Raw genomic sequence first — 25,598 nt, 5'->3', positions numbered from 1 at the left:
CCTCCTTTAACAACCCGCAACCAATGGTTGTGGAGGGCCAAGGCGGTGGTATCTCCTGTCTACCCCAAGCCTAGGGATGATAGGTGAGCTCTAGGGCTTCTTTTTCTCAGATAAGCTTCTAGACTTTCTTGTCTTTACCTATCCACAACCACTGTGGATCTTACCATTTCAAAGCAGAGGGTAGGTTTAGAGTGCTACCCCTATGAATTCCTGATGAATTGGCTTTGTTAGAGGAGGGTAGTGCTTGGGTTTCAACTTGGCCTTTTGCTCAGGCCTAGGCAGTTCTTTATCCCTTGAGTCATGCCTGCAGACCCTTTTCCTGTTTTAGTTGTCCAATAGAGTGTCAAGTTTTTAGGGAGAACTCTCCTCAGACCACTATCCTTTTTCTATCTGTAGCCACTTTTGTAACTGAGATGTATACTACCACAGCTGGCTCATTGGTTGAGCTAGCTTTTGGCGCAAGCTCACTGCTGTTTTCCCTTATCTCTGCATTTTGAACAGCTGCAATTACAGGCATGGGGCATTGTAAGAATGGGATTTATTTTTTTTTTGGCCAGTCCTGGGCTTGAGCTCAGGGTCTGGGCACTGTCCTTGGGTTTTCTCAAAGCTAGAGCTCTACCTCTTGAACCACAGCACCACTTTCAGCTTTTTTTCTATGTATGTGGTACTGAGAACTCACACCCGGGTCTTCATGCATGCTAGGCAAGCATTCTACCGTGAGGCCAAACTCCTGGCCCAGGATTTAATTCTTTAAATATTTGCTAGAATTCAACAGTTGGGGAGTGGTACTAACAAATATTAACTATTTTGTCAGAGTAAGTGGCAGGTTTCTGAATAGGAGAAAATACTTGCAAATCATCAATCTGACCAGGATTTCATATCAAGAATAATCAACAAAAAGGAACTAGCATAATAAAAATGGACAAAAATGCTTGAACAGAATATTATGCAAATGGCTACCATCACATTGAAAGGTGGTCAGCATCTCTGGTCATTAGGAAAATGGAAACTATAACCACAATGAGACTCTACCACACAACTGTGTGATGGTGCTTTACTATTAAAACAGGCATTTTGGTGAGAATTTCAAGGAGTTAGAACCATGTGCAGTGGTGGTGAGCATGTAAAATGGGGATCTGGCATGGTGGTACACATCTGTAATATCAGCTCTTCAGGAGGTAGAGATGGGAGGATCATGGTTTGAGGCCACTCTTAAAAGGTGTGTGAACAGCCGGGCACGGGTGGCTCACATCTATAATCCTAGCTACTCAGGAGGCTGAGTTCTGAGGCTCTCAGTTCAAAGCCATCCCAGGCACAAAAGAACTAAAGATTGTGATACTCTAATAACCAATTAACCACTAGAAACCCAGAAGTGGCGCTGTGACTCAAGGCGTAGGGTGGTAGCCTAAAGCTGAAGAGTTCAGGGATATCACCCAGGCCCAGAGTTCAAGCTCCACTACTGACCAAAAGAAACAAGCTGTGTGAAGGTTTCTGAAAATTAAAAATAAAACTTAGGAAGATTGAACACTATCATTTCCTCATCTATACTCCTAAAAATTTAAAGAAGGGGAAAAAGCCGGGAAAGGTTAAAAGCTGGAAAATAGAGCTGTGGCTCAAGTGGTAGGGGGGCTAGTCTTGAGTGAAAAAGCTAAAGGATTAGCACCCAAACCTTTGAGTTGTAGCCCCAGGACTGGCACCAAAAAGAAAAAGAAAAAGTAAAAAGAAAAGAAGGGCCGGGAGTTTCGCCTAGTGGTAGAGTGCTTGCTTAGCATGCACAAAGACCCAGGTTTCATTCCTCGGTACCACATACACAGAAAACCTGGAAATGCTGGGAGCAGTGGCTCAGGTCTGTAATCCTAGATAATCAGGAGGCTGCGTCTGAGGATTAAGGTTCAAAGCCAGCCCAAACACTAAAGAATGTGAGACTCTCATCACCAATTAATCACTAGAAAAGGGAAAGTGGTGCTGTGGTTCAAGGGGAGGGGAGTAGCCTTGAGCTGAAGAGCTTAGGGACAATGCCCAGGCCTAGGAGTAGGGTGATAGCCTAGAGCCGAAGAGTTCAGGAACAGCCCCCCCCCCCCCCCCCGCAGGCCCAGAGTTGAGCTGCATGAGTGATTAAAAAGGAAAAAAGAAAGAAAAGAAAAAGCTGGAAATGGCTTTGTGGCTCAAGAGGTAGAACTCTATAGTCTTTAGAAAGCTGAAGGACATAGCTCAGGCTCTGAGTCAAGACCTAGGACTGGCAAAAAAAAGAAAAGGAAAGGAAAAAGAAAAACTAGGTCTTAATGAGAAAATTGTGTACTTATGTTCATATGCTAATGATGGGAAGTTCACCATCATCAGACATAAATGAAAACACATATACACTCATGTATACCTTCAGAAGGGAGGAAATGCATGATACACTCTTGATAAATCTTCTTTTGTTTATAATAGCTTATAAGAATAATAGACTATTCATCATGAGTAAAAATTTCAGTAACTAAATTTTGTTTCCTAGATTTATACTTAATTATATATGACATATAGTGAAAAAAATCAGAATTTCAAATGATTTAAAATATAAAATTGCCAGGGTCATAAAAGAAATGCAAATCAAAACAACTCTAAGATTCCACCTCACTCCACTTAGAATGGCCAGGATCAGGAAAACGAATAAATAACAGATGCTGGAGGGGATGTGGCCAGGAGGGATCACTACTACACTGTTGGTGGAAGTGCAAACTCGTTCAACCACTATGGAAAGCAGTATGGCAGTGCCTCAAAAGGCTAAACATAGAACTCCCCTATGACCCAGCAATTCCACTACTTGGCATTTACCCAACCATCCAGAAACAAGGGCATACTAAATCCACTAGCACAACAATGTTCATTGCAGCACTATTCACCATAGCAAAGATATGGAACCAACTTAGATGTCCCTCAGTTGATGAGTGGATCAACAAGTTGTGGTATTTGTACACAATGGAATTCTATGCTGCTGTCAGAAAGAATGACATGGCCCCATTTGTTAGGAAATGGAAAGACTTAGAAAAAATCATATTAAGTGAAGTAAGCCAGACTCAAGGGAACTTAGGCTCAATGGTTTCCCTCATTCGTCATAATCAGTAGAAACCTTGGGCTCTACTAGCAGAGATCTGCAATAGAGCAAAATCTTGATACATAAGGCCATATAGTATGAAGCTAATTGAAAGGACCTGCAGGATATTGAAACAAAAGCCATATAAGGAATGATTGTTGTCCTTAATGTACTATGTTGTCTCTCATCTCCTTTGCTGTCCCTTGGTTATCTCATATTGTTATAGTATCTCACTTTGTTATCTGATATATTGAATTTATTTGTATTTGGTTATTTGAAATTTGATAGGGAAGGGGGGAAAACCAAGACGGGTGGGGGATGGGGGGGAGGGAAATGGGTACCAAGACATGTGAAAGGGTATCAATGTATGTGAATTAATGCACCTTCTATCTGGCAAATATCATGTAACCCTTTTACTAATTACAATAAAAAATGCAAAAAAAAATAAAATTGCCGGGTGCCAGTGACTGACACCTATAATCCTACTCAGAAGGCTGAGATATGAGGATTTCTATTCGAAGCCAGCCTGGGTAGGAAAGTCTGTGAGACCCTTTATCATTAAATCACAGAAAAAGCCAGAAATGGTTGCTTAGGTGGTTGAGTGCTAGCTTTGAGTAATGTTGCTTAGGGACAGTGCCCAGGCCCTAAGTTCAACCCCCAAATTGGGGTTTATGATTATATCTTCACTCCTAATATTCATTTTACAAATCAATGTCTTTCCTATTCACTTTTAAAAACTTTTAAAAATTAAATAATGGGATTTCTTATGCTATTTTCCTGTATGTATATGATATAATTTAATCATATTCAGACCCATTACCCTCTGTGGTTCCATTCTGCTCTCCTAGTAGTCTACCTCTCTCCCAGTAGCCAATAGTTCTCTTTATAAGTTTATACTCTATTATCTGTTTGCTTGTTTTTAGGGCTAGGTTCCACATAGGAGAGTAAACATGGTAATTTATTATTATGTGTCTGGCTGGTTTTGCCTAAGATGATGATCTCTGGTTCCATCCATCAAATGACTTAATTTTGTTCTTCTTTATGGCTGAATAATACTCCAGTGTGTTTGTGTGGGGGGGGCATCTATGTTAATAATATACCTTACTTATTGCGGATTCTGTTTTAGCAACATGGCTTTGCAGATGTACCTGTTGTGTGCTGACTTAGATTCCTTTGGGTTTATAGTGAGTACTAGAATAGGCTACATAGTGAGTTGCTATATTAATAAAAAAATCCTGTGGTGTGTGGGACTTAAGGACTTGAGCTTTCCTAGGCAAGCCCTCTACCTATATTTATGTTCATATGTTAATAATGATCAAAAGTTAGAGAAATAATTGTCTGAGTTTAAAAAAAAAAGGTGCCTGGCTGGGCGCAGTGGCTCCCGCCTATAATCCCCGCTACTCAGGAGGCTGAGATTTGAGGACTGTGGTTCTAAGCCAGCCTGGGAACTAAAAGCTCCTGAGACTCATCTCCAATTAACCACTAGAAAATGGGAAGTGGCTCAAAGGGGTTGGGTGGTAGCCTTGAGTTGAAGAGCTCAGTGATAATACCCAGGCCCCCAGAGTCCAAACCCCATGACACCCCCCCCAAAAGGGTACTTGTAAACCTTGAACACATTACTCAGCCCCACTTTTTTGTTATTACTTTTCACATATGATCTTCTGTTTTAGGTGAGGCCAGCTTCAGAATGTTATCGTCCTTTCTATGTCTTTAGTATTTGAGATTACACACACATTCTGCCATGCTCAGTTTCTTTACTGAAATAAGATCTCACTATCTGTTTACCCAATCTAGCCTTAAACCACAATTTTCTTGATATAATATCTACCTCTCATATGGCTGGTAGATATTATATCAAGAGAATTATGTATACCACCACATCCAGTCCTAAAATTGGTTTTAAAAGACCTGTACTCAGCCAGGCACCAGTAACTCTTCCTTATAACCTTAGCTCCTCAGGAGGCAGAGATCAGGAAGATAACACTTTAAGGCCGACTCAGACAAACAGATTTTAGTACAGAAGTTTACATTTCAACATTAGCTGAATGTGAGCCACTGGCTGAGTTTGATGTTATTATTTTGAGGATGGCAGTGTACTGGGGTTTGAACTCAGGGCCTTGTGTTTGCTGGGTACATGCTCTATTGCTGAGTCATGCATCCAATCTTTTCTGTACTTTGTAGGTTTTTGTGCCAGGGTCTAAACACTGTCCTTGGGCTATTTTCTCTGCCACTTGAGCCACAGCACCACTTACAGCTTTTCTATGTTTGTGGTACTAAGGAATTGAACCCAGGGCTTTGTACATGCTAGGGAAGCACTCTATCACTAGACCAAACTCCTGGCACAGTACTTTGTAGTTTTTAGATAGCATCTTTTCTGTCCAGGCCCTTGGCTGGATAGTGATCCTCCTTTACTTTTTGCTTCCCATTGTTGCCAGGGTGATAGGCAAGATAGCATCATATCCAGCTTCTAGCTTTGACATGGAATCTGAGACATTTTTGTCTCAAAGTCAACCTCTCACTTAGCTCAAATGACAGATGTGTGCTACCACACCAAACAGGATATCATGAGTTTTTTTTTTTTGGCTTGGGCTAGTCTTGAACCATTATGTCCCAATATTAGTCTCCTAAGTAAGTAGGATTATAGGGCATAAGCCACTACTACCAAGCTTGTTTTGTTATTTTGAGACAGGGTCTCCCTATGAATCCTCTGGCAGACTAGAACTCATAATTCTCCTGTCTTATTCAATCTCTCTCTCTCTCTCTCTCCCTCTCTCTCTCTCCCTCTCTCTCTCTCTCTCTCTGTCTGTCTGTCTCTCTCTCCCTCCCTCCCTCCCTCCCTCCCTCCCTCCCTCCCTCCCTCCCTCCCTCCCTCCCTCCCTCCCTCTCTTCCTCTCTCCCTCTCTCCCCGCCTCTTCTCCCTCTATCATCAGTTGTGGGGCTTCAGCTTGGCTTGGATGCTGTCCCTGACCTTTTCAGCATAAGGCTACCACCTTACCCCTTGAGCCACAGCGCCACTTCCCATTTTCTGGTGGTTCATTGGAGATAAGAGCCTTACAGGGACATTTTTACCTGGGCTGCCTTTGAACCTTGATCCTCAGATCTCAGCCTCCTGAGTAGCTAGGATTACAGGCATAAGCCACCGTGCCTGACTTGCCTTAGCCTCTTGTATGCTGGGATTCCATGAATGCATCGCCATACTTCTTCTTCCTTTCTTTGATGTGTGTGTGTGCGTGCATGCCTGCATGCCTGCGTGCATACATACATGGCACATGCTCTGGTTCTGGGCTTGAATTCAGGGTATGTGCTCTGTCCTTTAGTTTATTTTCCCTTAAGGTTGGAGATTTGCTTGAACCGTAGCTCCAATCCTGGCTTACTTTTGGTTGTTAATTGGAGAGAAGAGTCTCACAAACTTTTCTGTCTGGGCTGGCTTTCATTCTGGATCCTCATACGTCAGGCTCCTGTGTAGTTAAGATTAGAGGTGTGAGCCACGGGTTCCTGGATTCACCTACTTTTTTTTTCTTGTCCTGGGTCAGCTTGTTTATTTTTTTAATTAAAGTATTTATTAACATTGATTTTTACATCATATTTCAAATGACATGTTTAGCAAATGAATATTCAAGAAGGGAATCTCTATATAATCACTGGCATTTTGTTTTTAGAACATAATTAAAATTAGGCTAAGGGTTTGTATATCATAGATACATATTAATTTATGAAATAAAACATTATGTCTATAGAGGCATAGGTTTTTATGTCTATGTAGTTATGTTTATATTTCCAATACCATGTCCATAGCATTGGGTACGCATATATTGAGTGCTCTCTCTTGTACTGTTTGGATCTAATAGCCACATATTAAGGATATCATGTGCCTTTTGTTCATTTGGTCTTGACTTGTCTCACTGAACATAATTCGCTCTAGATTCATCCACTTCCCTGCGGGATTCACCTACTTTAAGTGAGGAGCAAGAAGCAAAGCCTAGTAACAAAATAGTAAACCCTGTTGCACTTTTCTTATCAACTTCTCAGGTGAAGGGAAGTGGATCAGAAACATAGACTACTACCGTTTAGATGGTTCTACCACTGCGCAGTCACGGAAGAAGTGGGCTGAAGATTTTAATGATGAAACCAATGTGAGGTATGACCCTTGAACTCTTTCTTACAGAGATTTGTTCAACTCATTTTTTATTTAACATACTGTAAAATTCACTCTTTAGTTGTATACTTGTACAATATTTGGTAAATGGAAGATGTCATCAACAGAGCTCAATCACTTTGGACCCCATAATGTACTCAAGGGATCACTTCTTCCATTTAGTGAAATGCACTTGAGCTCCAACTGTGGTTTTGTACATATAAATAGTTCATTCCTTTTTATTGTTGAGTGTGTAGTATTCTACCATAGGAATGTAGCTGAGTTTGTGTTGCTGTTTCCTTTGAGGGCTATTGGAGTTGTTACCATGTTTAATAATTAAAGCTGAGAGTTGGGTTGGGAGTATGACGTAGTGGTCGAGTGCTTGCCTAACATGTACAAAGCCCTGGGTTTGATTCTTTGGTACCACATACACAGAAAAAGCTAGAAGTGGTGCTGTGGCCCAAGAGGTAGAGTGCTGCTAGCCTTGAGAAAGCCCAATGACAGTACCCAGACCTTGAGTTCAAGCCCCAGGACTGCTTAAAAAAAAGCTGAAACTCTTCTAGACATTTGCATACAGATTTCTGCATGCACTATTTCCCTAGGTGCAATAAAAACCCCAGATTGTAGTTGCTGGGCACAGTGGCTCATGCCTATTAATCCTAGCGACTCAGGAAGCTAAGATTGGTAGTTGTTTGATGCCAGACTAAGGAATATGTTCACAAAACCCCATCTCACTGATAGCAGGACATGATAGCACACATCTGTCAACCCATAGATAGGAAGATCATAGGCTAGGACATCAATTTTGAGAACTTTTCCCCAAAATAACTAGAGGAAAAGGGGACATGACTCAAGTGATAGTGCTCATCTAGCAAGTGCCAAGCTCTGAACAACTCCTAGTACTACCAAAGCAAACAGCCAATCTAAAGTGGGACTGACCCATGAACACAAATGCACTTTTCCCTATGCTCTATGCATTTTTTCAATGTAATTTTTTTGCCAGTCCTGGGGCTTAAACTCAGGGCCTGGGCAATGTCCTTGAGCTTTCTCAAGGCTAGCACTCCACCACTTGAACCACAGCACCACTTCTGGTTTTCTTTCAGTATGGAGTACCAATTGATTGAGCCTAGGCTAGGCAGGCACACTACTACTAGGCCATGCTCCTGGCTTACCTAAGTCAATTGTGGCTCTATAAATATTCTTTTTTTTCTTTTGGTTGGTTGTGGAACTTGAACTCGGAGCCTGGGCATTGTCTCTGAGCTCATCCAGCTCAAGGCTAAGGCTCTACCACTTGAGCCACAGAGCCACATCCGGTTTCTGGTGGTTAATTGGAGGTAAGAGTCTCACAGACTTTTGTGCCTGGGCTAGCTTTGAACCGTGATCCTCAGATTTCAGCTTCCTGAATAGCTAGGATTGGTATTCGGCTTCTGTAAATATTCTCCCCCCCCCCAGTCTTGGGGCTTGAACTCAGGGCCTGGGCACTGTCCTTGGACATGTTTTTCTCAAGGCTAGCACTCTGCCACTTGATCCACAGTACCACTTCTGGCTTTTTCTGTGCATGTGGTACCGAGGAATTGAACCTAGGGTTTTGTGCATGCTAGGCAAGCACTCTTCCACTAGGCTACACTCCTGGCCCCTCTGTAAATATTCTTAAGGTACTGAAAAAAGTGCTATTCATATGCATTTGTTTGTTTTGGCTGTTTTCACCCTAGGTTTTCTTCCTCCTAACATCTCATTGATTTATTCCCAAGTTCTTTTGGGAAATATAAAATAAATATATTCTTGTATTCTAGCACTCAATACCTCAGTTTGTCATGTTCCTGGAGCATTCCCTTCCTGAAGCCTTGTGTGTTGCTCCTGTTTTAGCTATTTGGATGTCTTTTATCTGCCTTCTTTCTCACTGTATGTCCACATGCTATGTGACAAGTGTTTGCCTGAGTCAGTCCTGCTACACTTGGTTCCTTTAGAATAGTGTCCTTCATTTAGATTTGCTAGGGTTCATTTCTGTTCCTAGCACAATAGAAACTTGACAGTTATACAGCCACTTTCTGAGTTTAGTATGGTACCTGTAAATAAAACACATTATGAACATAAGATTTCCATACTTACCATCTGTTTTTTTGCCATTTATGGGGCTTGAAGTCAGGGCCTGAGCACTGTCCTTGGGTTTTCTCAAGGCTAGTGCTCTACCACTTGAGCCTCAGCACCACTTCCAGCTTTTTCTATGTATGTGGTACCAAGGAATCGAACCCGGGTCTTCATGCATGCTAGGCAAGCACTTTAACCACTAGGCCAAACTCCCGGCCCCTTATCTTCCCTTTTTATGTGCTGATACTGGGGCTTGAATTCAGAACCGCATACTCTTTGCTTTGCTTTTCCCCCCCTAGTCCTGGGCCTTGAACTCAGGGACTGAGTAATGTCCTTGGACTTTCTCAAGGTTAGAGCTCTACCACTTGAGCCACACCTCCACTTGTAGCTTTTTGCTGGTAAATTGGAGATAAGAGTCTCATAGACTTTCAACCCTCACTTCTTAGCTTCCTGAGTAGCTAGGATTACAGGTGTGAGCCATCAATGCCTGGCAAGTAAATTTTAAATTTAAATATTTCTCTTATTTTGAACATCAGCCATTAATTTTTCAGCAGTAAAGTTTGGAGGGAGGGGTATATAAATGACCAACCCAACTTTTCCTGTGTTGGATTTTCTCTTAAAAGAAATGAATTCTATGAAGTCTTGATCAGAAAATGAACTTAAGTCTTAACATAATTAAGCTCTTCTTTCCTGTTTTCATTTTCAGAGGGCGATTATTTATCATATCCACCAAAGCAGGATCTCTTGGAATCAATCTGGTAGCTGCTAATCGAGTAATCATATTCGACGCTTCTTGGAATCCATCCTATGACATCCAGAGTATATTCAGAGTTTATCGCTTTGGACAGACAAAGCCTGTTTATGTATATAGGTTCTTAGCTCAGGTAGGTTTATAATTTATACTTTCACGTTTTGAAAAATCACGTGAAACTGTCGAGAGTTTAGAGGTGCTGGACACATATGGATGGAACTGATTCAGAGCTGAAGAACACATATGTATTACAGAGACAACATTGAAAATACCATTCCTTTATAGAAAGCTGGAAAAGTCAAAGAAAGTTGGCCTTTTTAGGATTTTCTGGTTTTCAGTTCTTCAATTTTTTTTGCCACTCCTGGGGCTTGAACTAAGGGTCTGCGCACTGTCCTTGGACACTATTTGTTCAAGTCTAGAGCTCTGCCACTTGAGCCACAGCACTACTTCTGGATTTTGCTGTATATGAGGTATTGAGGAATTGAACCTAGGGCTTTGTGCATTCTAGGTGAGCACTCTACCACTAGGCTATGCTCCTGGCCCCATTTCATCTATTTTTATGATGTCAGCTTTCCAGGTGAAAATTGCTTTGCATTTTCCTGCTAGTTCACGAAGGTTAAACATTCATACTTCCCTTTGCTTAGTATATGTACGAAGATGAATAACTGAAACTCATTTTCTTATAGACAAGGCCATTGTTTTCCAGTGGTCACCAGTAAGCTCTTAACTTAGAGGGAGCAAATAAGAAAGAAATATTATATGAACAGTCATGTTAAAAAGGTTGTTTAGTGCTTTCTGGTCAGGACTACAAACCAATGTACTTAGACAGCAGCCAGTAGTGCATGGCTGTGATTTTCAACATTCAGAATATTGAAGCAGGAGGATTGAGTTGAGGCCAATCTGAGCTATAGTTAAAAAAAAAGAAAAATAAGTAAAAGCAAAGGTATGAATACAGTTGGAGCCAATCTCCATTTATAAAAGGAAGCTGCTCTTGTAATCTGCTTTATGCACAGCAGGCATTACTGTTCTCCACCTACCTCCTCATCTGGGCCTCTCAACTAGAGTCTGTGTTTCACTGCTAGAGATCTTTGCTTATTTGATCTTTAGTACGGGAGAACATTGATAGCCTCATTGTAAATTATTTCCTGTTATTTAAATGCACCACTTCTTTATATCCTAGCTTATAAGTAATTGAAACAGAATTTTATGTTAGTCTTTTTGGGGGGAGTTCTAAAAATGATAGAAACCAATGTCTGATACAAAGATAGTTTATATACAAACTGACATCTAAGCCTGGTGTCAGTGGCTTATGCTGATAAATCGTAGCTACTCAGAAGGTTGAGATCTGTGGATCATGATTCAAAGACAGCCCAGGCACTAAAGTCTGAGAGGCTTATCTAATTAACCACCAGAAAACCAAAAATGGCACTGTGTCTCAAAGTGGTTGAGTGCTAGCGTTTAGCTGAAGAGCTCAGGGATAGCTTTCAGGCCCAGAGTTTAAGCCCTCTGTCCAGGAAAAAAAGAAAAACCAACATCCAGTATAAGGAGTTTATGGTGAATATCAATATCATAGTGTATTACATGGAAAAGGAATTAAATCATTTATTGCTTTCAAACTTCAGTGGCCATCTTAAATTATTATTTCACATATTCCTTTTATTTCTCTGTACCCTGACACCTGCCTGCTCTCCTACTTTCACCAAATATAGAAATACATGGAGCAGCACAGGAAATGCATTTTGGGGACAGATAATTTAGAGTGATTATCACTAATTTTTTTCATTTGTTATGCTACACTATGCTAAGAAGTGAAGTCTTTCATGAATTCAACAACACTGGTAATGATTATTTCTTTATGGCAATGCATGACCTTGAAGTTTTAGCACTTTATATTAAGCAGTAACTACATTTCTACTTGATTAAGTTTTATGCTTACAAGAATGTCTTTATGTATTCTTTCTTTTCCCAAAGGGAACCATGGAGGATAAGATTTATGACCGACAGGTAACTAAGCAATCCCTGTCTTTCCGAGTTGTGGATCAGCAGCAGGTTGAGCGGCATTTTACCATGAATGAACTTACTGAACTTTATACTTTTGAGCCTGACTTATTAGATGACCCTAATTCTGAAAAGAAGAAGAAGAGGGACACGCCCATGCTGCCAAAGGTAAGCAGGTCTACTTCACATTAGGAGCTAAGACAAGGCCAGGCTGCTCCAAGGGAATGCAGCTCCTGCTTCAAAACTTGGTCATCTGATGAAGGCTATATTTCACAATTTTTCATAGAGTATAAAATTTCATTGAATTAACTGAAAACATGGTCTGTCACTTCCCTATGTAGCAGGGAAGGATAGTCTGTTTTGAAATACATGCTTTATGAGAAATAAAACTCCTCACCAATCAGGCTGGGAATGTGGCCTAGTGGTAGAGTGCTTAGCATGCAGGAAGCCCTGAGTTCGATTCCTCAGTACCTCATACACAGAAAAAGCCAGAAGTGGCGCTGTGGCTCAAGTAATGAAGTACTATCCTTAATCAAAAGCTCAGGGACGGTGTCCTGAGTTCAAATGCTCAGGGACAGTGTCCTGCGTTCAAGCCCTAGAACTGGCAAGAAAAAAGAAAAAACAGTCACCACCAAGAATGATGAAGGGGTGACATTGATCATGATGCATTGTAGTCATAAACTGACAAGTTGGCATCGAAACTTCTTTATACAACTAAGTACTTAAACGTAGTTTTTGTTAATGTGGGGGAAAAAAACTCCACCATCAAAAAAAATACCTGTATAGAAACCTGAAGCCTATGATTTTCTTTTAATAAACTCAGCAATCAGGGTACTGGTGGTACATGCCTTAGAATCTTAGCTACTCAGGAGGCTGAGATCTGGGGGTTATCATGGTTCAAAGCCAGCCTGCATAGAAAAATCCGTGAGATTTTTTTTTTCATTTTGTGCCAGTCCTGGGGCTTGAACTCAGGGCGTGGACACTGTCTCTAAGCTTCTTGATTTTCTTTTAATAAACTCAGCAATCAGGGTACTGGTGGTACATGCCTTAGAATCTTAGCTACTCAGGAGGCTGAGATCTGGGGGTTATCATGGTTCAAAGCCAGCCTGCATAGAAAAATCTGTGAGATTTTTTTTCATTTTGTGCCAGTCCTGGGACTTGAACTCAGGGCGTGGACAGTCTCTGAGCTTCTTTTACTCAAGGCTAGTATTCTACCAATTGAGCCACAGTGTCTCTTTTGGTTTTTTGTTTAGGTGATACTGAGAAATGGAACCCAGGGCTTTATACATGATAGGCAGTCACTCTACCACGAAGCCACATTCCGAGCTCCACCATGAAATTCTAATCTCCACTTGACCATCAGAAAAGCCAGAAGCAGAGCTGTGGCTCAATGGTGGAACACTAGCCTTGAATGAAAATGCTAAGGACCAAGCCTCAATATCAGTATCAGCACACAAAAACTAGATATTGCAGCTAGGCACTGGTGGCTCACGCCTGTAATCCCAGCTATTCAGGAGGCTGAGATCTGAGGACTCCAATTCAAAGCCAATCCTGGGAGGAAAGTGTGAGACTCTAATCTCCAATAAATTACTCAGAAAAAGCCAGAAGTGGAGCTGTGGTTCAAGTGGTAGAGCACTAGCCTTGAGCACAAAGAGGCTCAGGGACAGCTCCCAGGCCCTAAGTTCAATCCCTAGTACCGAAACAAAAATACATGTTGCAAAGATGATTCGTGTGTGTGTGTGTGTGTGTGTGTGTGTGTGTGTGTGTGCACATACATATCTCCCTGCCTTGCTTCTTTATTATATTGTTCATTTGTATTTCTGTTCTCTTTTTTTTGTTGTTGTTGGTTGTGGCTTCGACTCTCTTCTGGCTCAAGGCTAGTGTTCTACCACTTGAGCCACAGTGCCACTTCCTATTTTCTGGTGGTTATTTGGAGATAAGAGTCTCGTGGACTTTCGTGTCTACTCTGGCTCTGAACCACAATCCTCGGATCTCAGCCTCCTGAGTAGCTAGGATTACAGGCGCCCAGCATTATCTTTCTGTTCTTAGATTCTTTTACTTCTCTACTTTCTAGATTTACTGTCTCAGACTTAATTTTTTTTTTGTTGGGGGGGGGGTCATGGGGCTTGAACTCTGGCCTGGGCGCTGCCCCTGAGCTCTTCAGCTCAAGGCTACCACCCTACCCTGAGCCATAGCACTACTTCCCATTTTCTAGTGATTAATTGGAGCTAAGAATCCCTTGGCTTTTTATTGCCCAGGCTGGCTTTGGACCTTGATCCTCAGATCTCAGGCTCTTGAATAGCTAGGATTACAGGCATGAGCCACCATGCCCAGCTTCAGACTTAATTTCTTAGCCACTCTATTTTTTTTTTGCCAGTCCTGAGGATTGAATTCAGGGCCTGGGCACTGTCTTTCTGCTTTCTCAAGGCTAGTGCTCTACCATTGAATGAGAAAAAGCACCAGCTTTTTCTGTGTATATAGTACCTAGGAATTGAAACCAGGGCTTTGTGCATGCTAGTCAAGCACTCTACCACTGGGCTATAGTCCCGGCTCCTGCTCTGTTATTTTTTCATCAGTATCTTTGCAGCTCTTTCAAGGCAAGAACAGTAGTCCCTGCTCCACCTCTGTCACCCACAGTGAATGACAAATGGTGGCCACTTTTCAAAGGTGACATTTAATTTCCATGAAACTGAAATCTGTCATAGTAGGTTTGTGAAAGGAGGAAAATTGGAGATTTACTTTGTATTTTAATTCTTTAATATGCCATGTTAGTTGACTTCATTCAGCATCCCCTCATTGGAGTGTCTCTGTGTATGTGTGTGTGTGTGTGTGTGTGTGTGTGTGTGTGTGTCTGCCTGCGCGCGCGCGCGTGTGTGCGTGCGCATGAGCATCCGCACCAGAAACTTAAAGTAGAACTGTGTTTTATGTGGTAGAGCTCTAACTTTGAGCAAAAAAGAAAAAAATGCTCAGGAACTGTGCCTAGATTCTGAGTTGAAGCCCCAGGGTTGGCACCAAAGAAAGAAACAAAAAATAACCCCCTCTGCAACCCCCCCCCACCAGAGCCAGAAGCGAGTCCTAGTGGTAGAGTGCTCGCCTAGCATGCAAGAGACCCTGGATTCGATTCCTTGGTACCACATACACAGAAAAAGCCAGAAGTGTTGCTCTAGCTCAAGTGCCAGGGCGCTAGACTTGAGAAAGCCCAGTGTCCAGGCCCTGAGTGCAAGAACCCAGGACTGGTTAAAAAAAAACCCAGACAGTAAAAGTGGCACACACAGCTTTGGCCTTCCTGTCAAACTCTATTCTATCTGAGACTGGTTTTACTACTCTTGCTCTACCACTTAATTAACATGGAACCTGAGCAAGGGTTAACATCTCAGTATTGCTTTTGTGTGCCTGAGCTGGGGATGAACCCCAGGCCTGATGCATGCTATGCAAGCGTTCTACCACCAAGCTACATTTGCAGGCCCACTTAGGTCTTTTTAAGTGGGGACTGCTTGTTGGTAATTATAGGGAGAACAAAATAGGGATTTAAGCTAAAGTGAGGCTTTAGATTTGCTTTCTCCACCCTGATGTTGTGTACAATTTTCCCTCCTTATCTTTAGTCCTTTCTGTGAGCTTTAATACCTCTAAACACAGTTTACTGAACAGAGATGTTATTGTACAGTTTTATCAACCATTGCGTGGTAATGGAAGGTTTTACCTTATTCCTCCCAAAACTAGAATGAAATTCACTCCATTTCCATAATTTAATGTCACATGTGAAACAGCTAATCAACCTATTTCAGGAAACTGTTTGAAACTGACATTTACTTCTGAGAATAAAGGTTCAGAGGACTCATTTAATTAACTGTAGGGCAAGTATTAATAACATGTAACCCATTTTACAGGGCAGTAAACAGGCTAAGAAAGAGAAAATGCTCAAGGACATAAAGCTACTAAGTGGTAGAACTTGGATTTAAATCCACTTAAGACTCTGCATCTGAAGTATCCATTATACAAGAGTCACATATGGCTATTGACATTTACATTAAAACTGAAGTTTAAAAAGAAAGCTGTTGAACTGGGAATGTGACTTAGTGGTAGAGTGCTTGCCTAGCATGCACATAAACAGAAAAAGTCAAAAGTGGCTCAAGTGGTTGAGTGCTAGCCTTGAGCAAAGGTAGCTCAGGTACCATACCCAGGCCTTAAGGTCAAGCTCCAGGACTGGCAGAAAAAAAGAAATATATATATATATATATATATATATATATATATATATATATATATATATATAAAATAAAGTTCTTTAGTCATACTAGTTCTAGTGACTTAAGTGACTCAAGTGCTGAGTACCATACTGGACAACACAAAACAGGGAACATGATACCTCCATCATAGTATATCTATCAGTTACTGTTGGCTGGCATTACTATAAGAGCTATTACATGGATGTCTATATGTGGAGCAGGTGGTAAAATCTCTTGAGGGCCTGGGTTCAACCCACAGTAGTATTACTGCATATAACTCTCCCTGTTTACAAAGTTACCAACCATTTTTATATTTAAGCATTTATTAAACATTCATTCAAAAAAACCTTTCATTCAAAAGGATAACATAGATTTTCTTTTGATTATATTGATATTAATGTTGACTTCAAGCATTCTATCATGATGTCTCTCGTAGAGAAAAACTTAGTGAGGCTTTTATTTTCTATTTATTGGAATTTAAACGGACACACCAAATATGCTATTTCCTTCTAATCAATGATTCTCAATGAATACAGGTACTTAAGCACCACAGCTTTGTGTAGATTAGTGCTGTTACTCTATTGCTTGGCTAATTCAGATGTAAGTCTTGCATATGCCTGTAGTCCTAGAACATGAGAAGGTAGACAAAGGAGGATCACCAGGTCAAAGATAGCTTGGACTACACAGTGAGACTTTGTCTCAGTTTTTTAAAGACCTCAAGGCGTGGATTCTGCCCCCTGAGCCTTTTTTTTCAGCTTAAGGCTAACACTCTACCACTTTGAGCCACAGCACCCCTTCTACTTTGGTTTTCTGGTGGTTAATTAGAGATAAGAGTCTCACAGACTTGTGCCAGGCCTGGCTTTGAACTGTAATACTCAGATCTCAGCTTCTTGAGTAGCTAGGATTAGAGGTAGAGCCCTGCCGGTGCCAAGCTTCAATTTTTTTTAAAACATATGTCTTTTACCATAGATGAGCAACAGACATGTAAGTTGTGATACTTGTAGGTGAATTGTGTTGGTGATGTAGTTCACTTTTGTTTTTTCAATAGATTGCTTGCCTAAACATTTTTTTCCAGTCCTGCAGCTTGAACTCAGGGCCTCAGTACTGTCCTTGAGCTTTCTCAACGCTAGAACTCTAGCACTTGAGCCACAGCATCACTTCTGTTTTGTTTCTATGTATGTGGTACCAAGGAAACAGAGCCAGGTCTTTGTGCATGCTAGGCGAGCACTGTACCACCAGGCCAAACACCCGGCCACTAAACTTTTTTTTTTGTGGGTCATGGGGCTTGAACTCAGTCTGGGTGCTGTCCCTGAGCTCTTCATCTCAAAGCTACCGCCCCTATCCCTGGGCCTGGATGTTGTCCCTGAGCTCTTCAACTCAAGGCTATCACCCTATCCTTGAGCCAAACTCCACTTCTCATTTTCTAGAGGTTAGTTGGAGATAAGAGTCTCAGGTCCTTTTGTGCCTGGGCTGGCTTGAATATTGATCCTCAGATCTCAGCCTCCTGAGCAGCTAAAATTACAGTCCTGAGCCACTGTGCCCAGCTTAAACTTTTTTTTTTTCCTTTTTTGGTCAGTGTGAGGCTTCAGCTCTGGGCCTAGGCGCTTTTCCCGAGCTCTTCAACTTAAGGCTAATGTTCTCTACCACTTGAGTAACAGCACCACCTCAGGTTTTCTAGTGGTAAATTGGAGATAAGGGTCTCACAGACATTTGTATCTGGGCCTCCAGAATAGCTAGGATTATGGGCGTGAGCCTCCAGCCCCTGGCTATGCTTGGCTAAACTTTTTATATCAGGTATATTATTTTGGACTCTTGAATGTAAAATGCAGGAGAAATTTGATAGGTAAAGGATTACTAGATGACTTATTTATTTTATTTATTTAATTAATTTTATTTTATTTTTGTCCATTGTGGGGCTTGAACTCAGGGGCTGGTTGCTGTCCCTAAGCCCTTTTTGCTCAGGGCTAGCATTTTTCTGCTTCCACACTTGCACTTCTGATTTTTGAATGGTTAATTGGAGATAAAGAGTTTCACAGGGACATTCGTACCTGGCCTGCCTTTGAGCCACGTTCCTCAGATCTCAGCTTACTGACTAGGTACGTTTACAGGAATGAGTCACTGGCACCTAGTGACTTACTTGTGTTTTTATTTTTTGTTCTTTTATTTTTTGGTACTGGGGATCCAGCCCAGGATGTTGCACTTGCTAGGGAAGCACTTCACCACTGAGCTATAGCTTAACTCTTACTATTTTTTTTTTAAATTTGACCTCAAGATTTTATTGTCTTCATAACAAAAGATGTAACTTAGACATCATGATGGTACTGTCTTCATAATAAAAGTTGAAACTTAGAAGTGAATCACCTGCCCCTTTCTCTTTTTATCTCTATCCAGTTCAAAATGTTTGTATCTCTTATTAACCAGCAGTTGGGCTCAACACATTCAAGTCTCAGTACAATCATCTTTTTTTTTCCAGTCCTGGGCTTGAACTCAGGGCTTGAGCACTGTCCTTGGACTTTTCTCAAGACAAGAGCTCTACCACTTGAGCCACAGCACCACTTCTAGCTTTTTTCTATGTATGTGGTACCAAGGACTTGAACCCGGGCCTTTGTGCATGCTAAGCAAGCACTCTACCACTAGGCCAAACTCCTGGCTCACAATCATCTTTGTAGTCTTATGTTTTTTATGGAAAATTGGCTTAGTCTGACCACCATAGCCACTCTACTTTCAGTAATAACCACACTTTCTCTGGGCATAAAGAGAATCCTTGCCCTTGTTGTACTGTGTGACTTTGTGAGGTTGGTGCTTGCCACATTCTTACAGTAAGTCCAGTGGGTTTTTGGAACGTTAACCATGATGGTAGGAAGCCTGCAGCAGTGCCCTTATTTGTAGTTTTTATTATTCATTTTCCTTTAATTTGAACTGGTAAATAGCTGCTTTAATTTGTGCATGTGTGCGTATGTGCGTGCATGCGTGTGTGTGTGTGTGTGTGTGTGTGTGTGTGTGTTTTCCTGGGGCTCAAACTCATGACCTGGCATTGTCCCTGAGCCTTTTCACTCCAGTCTTTCACTCCACCATTTGAGCTGCACTTTCTGGCTACTGGAGTCTTACAGGCTTTCCCACCCCAGCTGCTTTTGGACTAAGGGATGAGCCATCACTGCCCAGCTTCATTCTTATTCCACCCTGCCCCCCTCCAGTCCGGGGGCTTGAATGCAGGATATGGGCATTGACCTTGCACAATTTTTGCTCTAGGCCAGTGTTCTGCTACTTGAGCCATAGAGCCACTTCTAGCTTTTTCTGAGTATATGGTACTGAGGAATCAAACCCAAAATTTTGTGCAGCAAGCACTCTACCACTAGGCTACACTCCCAGGCTTGTCCAGTTTGATATTTTGTGTGTCTTCTTGCTTCCTTGTTATATCATATCTATAGCTAAGTTAAAGTATGTAAGAATGGGCTGGGAGTTTGGCCTAGTGGTAAGAGTGCCTAGCATGCATGAAGATCCAGGTTCGATTCCTCAGTACCACATACAGAGAAAAAGCCAGAAGTGGTACTGTGGCTCAAGTTGTAGAGTCCTAGCCTTGAGAAAGCCCAAGGACAGCTCAGGCCTGAGTTTAAGCCCTACAACTGACAAAAAAAGTGTAAGAATATATGTGAACTTCAGATTGTGTAGTATGAGAACTGATTTCTAATTCAGTCTGTACTTCAAAAGCTGTGATGTAGAAAATCACCACAGTCATAGAAAGTCTACAATGACAGCTTTCCACCTCACTGTGGCATGTGGCATGTGTCATAATTGTAACAGATAACAAATTTTTAAAGGTTAAATGCTGAAAATAGTATCTACTTCTTTAAATGTTAAATGAAGGAGAAAACATTCTTATCAAAGTCACTTTGGCAGGCTTGTCTTTTCACTATCTTAATTATACCAACAATTTAGGGATCTCAATATATATATATATATATATTTTTTTTTTTTTTTGCCAGTCCTGGGCTTGAGCTCAGGGCCTGAGCACTGTCCTTGGACATTCTCAAGGCTAGAGCTCTACCACTTGAGCCTCAGCACCACTTCTGGCTTTTTTTCTATGTATGTGGTACCGAGGAATCAAACCCGGGTCTTCATGCATGCTAGGCGAGCACTTTAACCACTAGGCCAAACTCCCGTCCCCGGATCTCAATATATTTATAAATGCTACTTGACAAAGGTTATGGTGGTCTTGATCCCCCCAAAATTTGATAAGAGATATTTGGTGCACTTCATTCAATAAGCGCTCTGATTCCTTATCAAGTACACTAGGTTTTTGCAGTGTAGTTGGGAAGAAACAGACTTCAAATTTGCAAGAAAAGCATTTTTTACTAGGAATATTAAATTACTACAAATCTAGCATTCTTTAACTAGTAAAAGAGATTTTTCATCATTTTTTGAGTGGGTCATGTGGCAGTTAAGTGTTGTAGTGACATTTTATTTCCAGATATTCTGCAACTCAAATTGAAACTGATGGCAAGTAAAATCTTTGTGAAACGTGGCAAATCCCTACCTTACCCCCAGGCAAAGCCTTGATGGTTTTTTAACAATTTTATTTTCAAGGTTGAATTTCAGAATTAATTAGATGGGAATTCTTGTCACCTTGCCAAATACTTTAAACTTCTAAATAAATTAACTTAAACTTCTAATTTATCGTTAATTTTGTTTTATTAATTGAACTAGTCATTTTTCAAGCTTAAACTAATTTAGGTTGTTAGCTAAAATATAGACCATGCAATTTTTTTTCGGTTTGTAGGACTTTTTCATTTATTAGAGCAAAAAATAAAGTTTAAACGAAGAAAAGGTACACATTTGGATGTAATTTAAACCTCATTTTGATGACTGTTGGCTTAGTGATTATAGATTCTGTTCCAGTATTGTTTTCAATAGTAGTGTTACTATAGCAACTAATATAAATGCTGCTTTACAGGGGAAAACAAAGGCCTCTCCACTGATGGTATTGTATAAGGGATGAAATTTTTCCTTTATTAACTTTTATAGCTTGTTCTAAACTTTGCAAAACTGTTTTTCCCAGAGACATAATCTGAGGATCCTGTTACAAATACTTTCCTGCCCTCTTGATCTCATCATTTGTTTTTTGTATTGATACAATACTGCAATTAATTTACAACTAGAAGATTTAGAAACAGTCTTTATTAGAAACTATGATCTTCTTTCTATTATTTGTATCTCACACATTGGCAGCCCTCTGGAGGAAGGGAAGATTGCTGCCTTCCTGTTTCTTAGCTATTATATAAAACAAATTGCTTGTTCTCAAAAAAAATCAGTTAACTTACTTAATAGTAGCTTTTCTGGTTGATGAGATTGTCATCCACATCATTAAGTCTGAGAATTATTAGTGTATGAGTAGGCAAACAAAATATATTAAGATATACCCTTGAATTCATTTCATTGCACATTTGTTCGAAGAACTGGAAGTCATACTGTTTAAAAAATAATCTCTGAAGGGATCAAATATTTGATAAAGTTTATCTCTGTCTGTGATGTTAGCTCTGTGAAGTTCATCCATTAAAAAAGATGAAAATTTACATTTGATGTAAATTTCAAATGTCCATGAAAAGATAAAAACAAAGTAGGCTTCAAGACTAAGTATTAATACATTCCCATTTTTATTCAAAGTAGGAGAGATACTGGAGAGACATATGTCTGTGTGTGTAAATGTGTGGCAGTAACACGTTATCTCTGAGTTTTGTAGTTGGCTATTCCTATTCTCATTAATGTTTTAAAGTTCCTTGTGAAGAGAAGATGTAGTAGTCATTAGAAGCAATGTGGACAGGTTTTTGCTTTGATGGAAGGAGGGAAGAGATACATTGGGGAAAGGGTTTAAATCTTAGAATTTACCTATGACTTACCTGAATTACAGTTGACCATGGATCTAAAGGAGTATTATTGTAGGGACAATAACTGAAGCTCCCCAAACTGACTTTAATTAGATGATCATGCTTATTTTTTTGTTGCCAGTCCCAGTGCTTGAACTCAGGACCTGGGCACTGTCACTGAGGTTCTTTTTGTTGTTGTTTTTCGTTCAAGGCTAGTGTTGAGGCAGAGCACCACTACCAGCTTTTGATGTGGTGTTGAGGAATCAAATCTGGGGCTTCATGCATGTTAGGCAAGCACTCTACCATTAAACCACATTCCCAGCCCATGCTTTATTTTTAATAGGCTAGATCTTAAATCTAGAATTTATGAGAGAAAACTTCTTTTGTCAGTTGTAGGGCTTGAACTCAGGACCTGGGCACTATCCCTGAGCTTTTCTGCTCAAGGCCACAAAGCCATTTCAAACTGAGAAAACTTTATATTTGAGATTTCCCAAAATTATATCTTCTGAAGATGAATGTAAAATAAGCATAAACTAGCCTTTCACAAGTTGTTCTAATTCTATTTTTAATTTTCTTCCATTAAATTGATAAATGATATTTTTAAATTAATGTATTATCATTATTAATGTGATATATAGAGGGGTTACCATTTTATAAATGAGGTTAATGAGTACATATTTTTTGACCGTCCCCCTTCCTTTGCTTTCCCTGTTTCCCCTTCCCATCCCTGCCCATGAGTTATATAGTTCATTTTTCACAATCTATTTTTTTGTTTTCTTCCATTAAATTAACAAATCCTATTTTTTAAATTATTTTTCCCTATTCCTGGGCTTGAGATTAGGGCCTGAGCACTGTCCATGGACTTTCTCAAAGCTAGAGCTCTATCACTTGAGCCCCAGCACCACTTCCAGCTTTTTTTCCCTAAGTATATGGTACCAAAGAATCGAACCCGGGTCTTCGTGCATGCTAGTCAAGCCCTCTACACTAGGACAAATTCCCGGCCCACAAATGCTATTTTTTAAAAGTATAAAAATGTTAAAAAGTTACATAAATAGACCTACTTGCATTTCCCTTTCCCCCAGAATCCTTCAGAAGGTTATCTTTTTCTGTCCAATAAGGTGTATTTGGACAACAGAGGAACTATGCCTTAAAAACAACCACAACAACAACACAAACAAGCATTCTTTGTAAAGGGGTCTGCAGATGTTTTTAGTCCCAGCTAATCCTTTTTTTTTGCCTGTCCTAGGGCATGAATTCAGGGCCTGGGCTTTGTCCCTGAGCTTCTTTTTCTCAAGGCTAGCATTCTACCACTTGAGCCACAGTGCTACTTCCAGCCTTTTCTGTTTTGGTTATACTGGGGTATTGAACCTAGGGCTTCATGCATGCTAGGCAAGTATTCTACCACTAAGCCGCATTCCCAGGCCCAAGAGACTTTTTTCCCCCAGTCTTAGGCTAGAACTCAGGGCTTGGGCTTTTTCAAAGCTATCACTCTACCACTTGAGCCACAGCATCACTACTGGCTTTTTTTTCTTCTGTGTATGTGCTACCAAGGAATCAAACCCAGGGCTTCGTGCATGCTAGGTGAGCATTTTACCACTATGCCATGCTCCCCACCCCCCAAGAGACCCTTTTAAAAAATTACCTGTAGCCGGGTGCAGTAAGTCAAGCCTGTAATCCTAGGTACTCAGGAAGCTGAGATTTGAGGATCAAGGTTCAAAACCAGCCTGGGCACAAAGGACCTGAAACTCTTATCTCCAATTAACCCCTAGAAAATGGGAAATGGGGTTTGGCTCAAGCGTAGGGGCGGTACCTTTGAGCAAGAGCTCAGGGACAGCGCCTAGGCCGAGTTCAAGCCCCATGACCCATCCACACACACAAAAAATCACTTGTAAAGATGATGTACAGAGGGACTACGATTACATAATGAGTAAATTTAGTTTTGAACATTGTCACCCCTCTCTCATTTTCTCTCAATTTTTCCTCTTCTGCCTCCCCAAACCAATGAGACCCTTATCTCCAGTTAACCAACGAAAAACAAGAAGTAAAGCTGTGGAAGAGTGCCAGACTTGAGTGAAAACACTTAAGGAACAAGAGTCAATGCCCTGAGTTCAATTCCCAGTGCTGGCACCAAAAGCAAAAAAAAAAGGAAAAATGCTGATATTGACTATGATTACAATAATTATTTACTGATAAGTAGAAGTATAATTAGTAATGATTCAAGAACATTTGATTTCTGTAATTTATTTGGTTTATTATTAGAGCTGCTGATTTTTCTAATTTTATTTGTCATGATCACTTTGAAAATTACTAGCATTTTTTTCAGTCTTAGAGTTTCTTATACTAAATAATATCTCTTCATCATGCTTTGGGGTTAGATGTAGGAATCACACCTCTAAGAGCATATTATCTTGGGGGGGGCGCTTGATAATACTAGGATTTGAACTCAGGACATGCTTTCTAGGTAGATATTCTACCATTGAGCCATGCCCTCAGCCTCTTTTTGTACTGTTTATTTTTAAGTTAAAAAATTGTTATCATAAAATAATGTACAGAGGGATTACAGTTAGATAAATTGGGTTACACTCCTTTTTAGACAATGTCACCCCTTCCCTTTTTCTCTCCCAAGGTTTTCTCTCCCATTCCTCATTCACTGTACTGGACACGTGACAACACTCCTGGTCTCTTTCCATTGAGATGGGATCTTGTAGATTTTTGTGCCTTTATGATGTGGACTGTGATTCTTTTTCTTTTGTCATTCCTGGGGCTTGAACTTATGGCCTGGGCACTGTTCTTGAGCTTTTTCAAGGCTAGCCCTCTCCCACTTGAGTCACAGCACCACTTCTGGCCTTTTTTGTTTATGTGGTATGGAGAAATTGAACTCAGAACTTCGTTCATACTAGGCAAACACTCTACCACTCAGCCACATTCCTGGCCCTGGAATGATTCTTACAAGGTCAGTCCCCCATATGACTTCAAATGATAGGTGTGTGCCACTCTACCCAGCTGTAGGTAGAGAAAGGGATCTTTTTTTAAAATTTTTATTGTAATTAATAAAAGGGTTACATGATATTTGCCAGATAGAAGGTGCATTAATTCACATACATTGATACCATTTCACATGTCTTGGTACCCATTACCCTCCTCCCCACCCCCCCACCCGTCTTGGTTTTCCCTTCCCTATCAAATTTCAAATAACCAAATACAAATAAATTCAATATATCAGATAACAAAGTGAGATACTGTAACAATATGAGATACCCAAGGGACAGCAAAGGAGATGAGAGACAACATAGTACATTAAGGACAACAATCATTGTTATGTGACTTTTGTTTCAATATCCTGGAGGTCCTTTCAATTAGCTTCATACTATATGGCCTTATGTATCAAGGTTTTGCTCTATTGCAGATCTCTGCTAGTAGAGCCCAAGGTTTCTACTGATTGTGACAAATGAGGGAAACCATT

At 40.6% G+C, this 25,598-nt stretch overlaps 1 protein-coding gene across 3 annotated transcripts in view; it reads left to right on the top strand.

Moving 5' to 3' along the window:
* Window positions 1–25,598, top strand: part of Atrx (ATRX chromatin remodeler) — a 183,493-nt gene that overhangs the window by 142,491 nt on the left and 15,404 nt on the right. For all 3 annotated transcript variants that reach the window (XM_090326029.1, XM_090326027.1, XM_090326028.1), the window contains 3 exons: window positions 7,106–7,214; window positions 10,006–10,183; window positions 12,022–12,216. In XM_090326029.1, coding sequence (XP_090182155.1) covers window positions 7,106–7,214; window positions 10,006–10,183; window positions 12,022–12,216 — 482 coding nt within the window. The remainder of the gene's footprint in view (window positions 1–7,105; window positions 7,215–10,005; window positions 10,184–12,021; window positions 12,217–25,598) is intronic.

The sequence above is a fragment of the Megascapheus bottae genome, chromosome X, assembly GCF_031878675.1.
Source record: "Megascapheus bottae isolate mThoBot1 chromosome X, mThoBot2.hap1, whole genome shotgun sequence".
NCBI lineage: Eukaryota > Metazoa > Chordata > Mammalia > Rodentia > Geomyidae > Megascapheus > Megascapheus bottae.
Note: the sequence above shows the minus strand (reverse complement) of the source record. Positions and strands in the feature narration are given on the sequence as shown.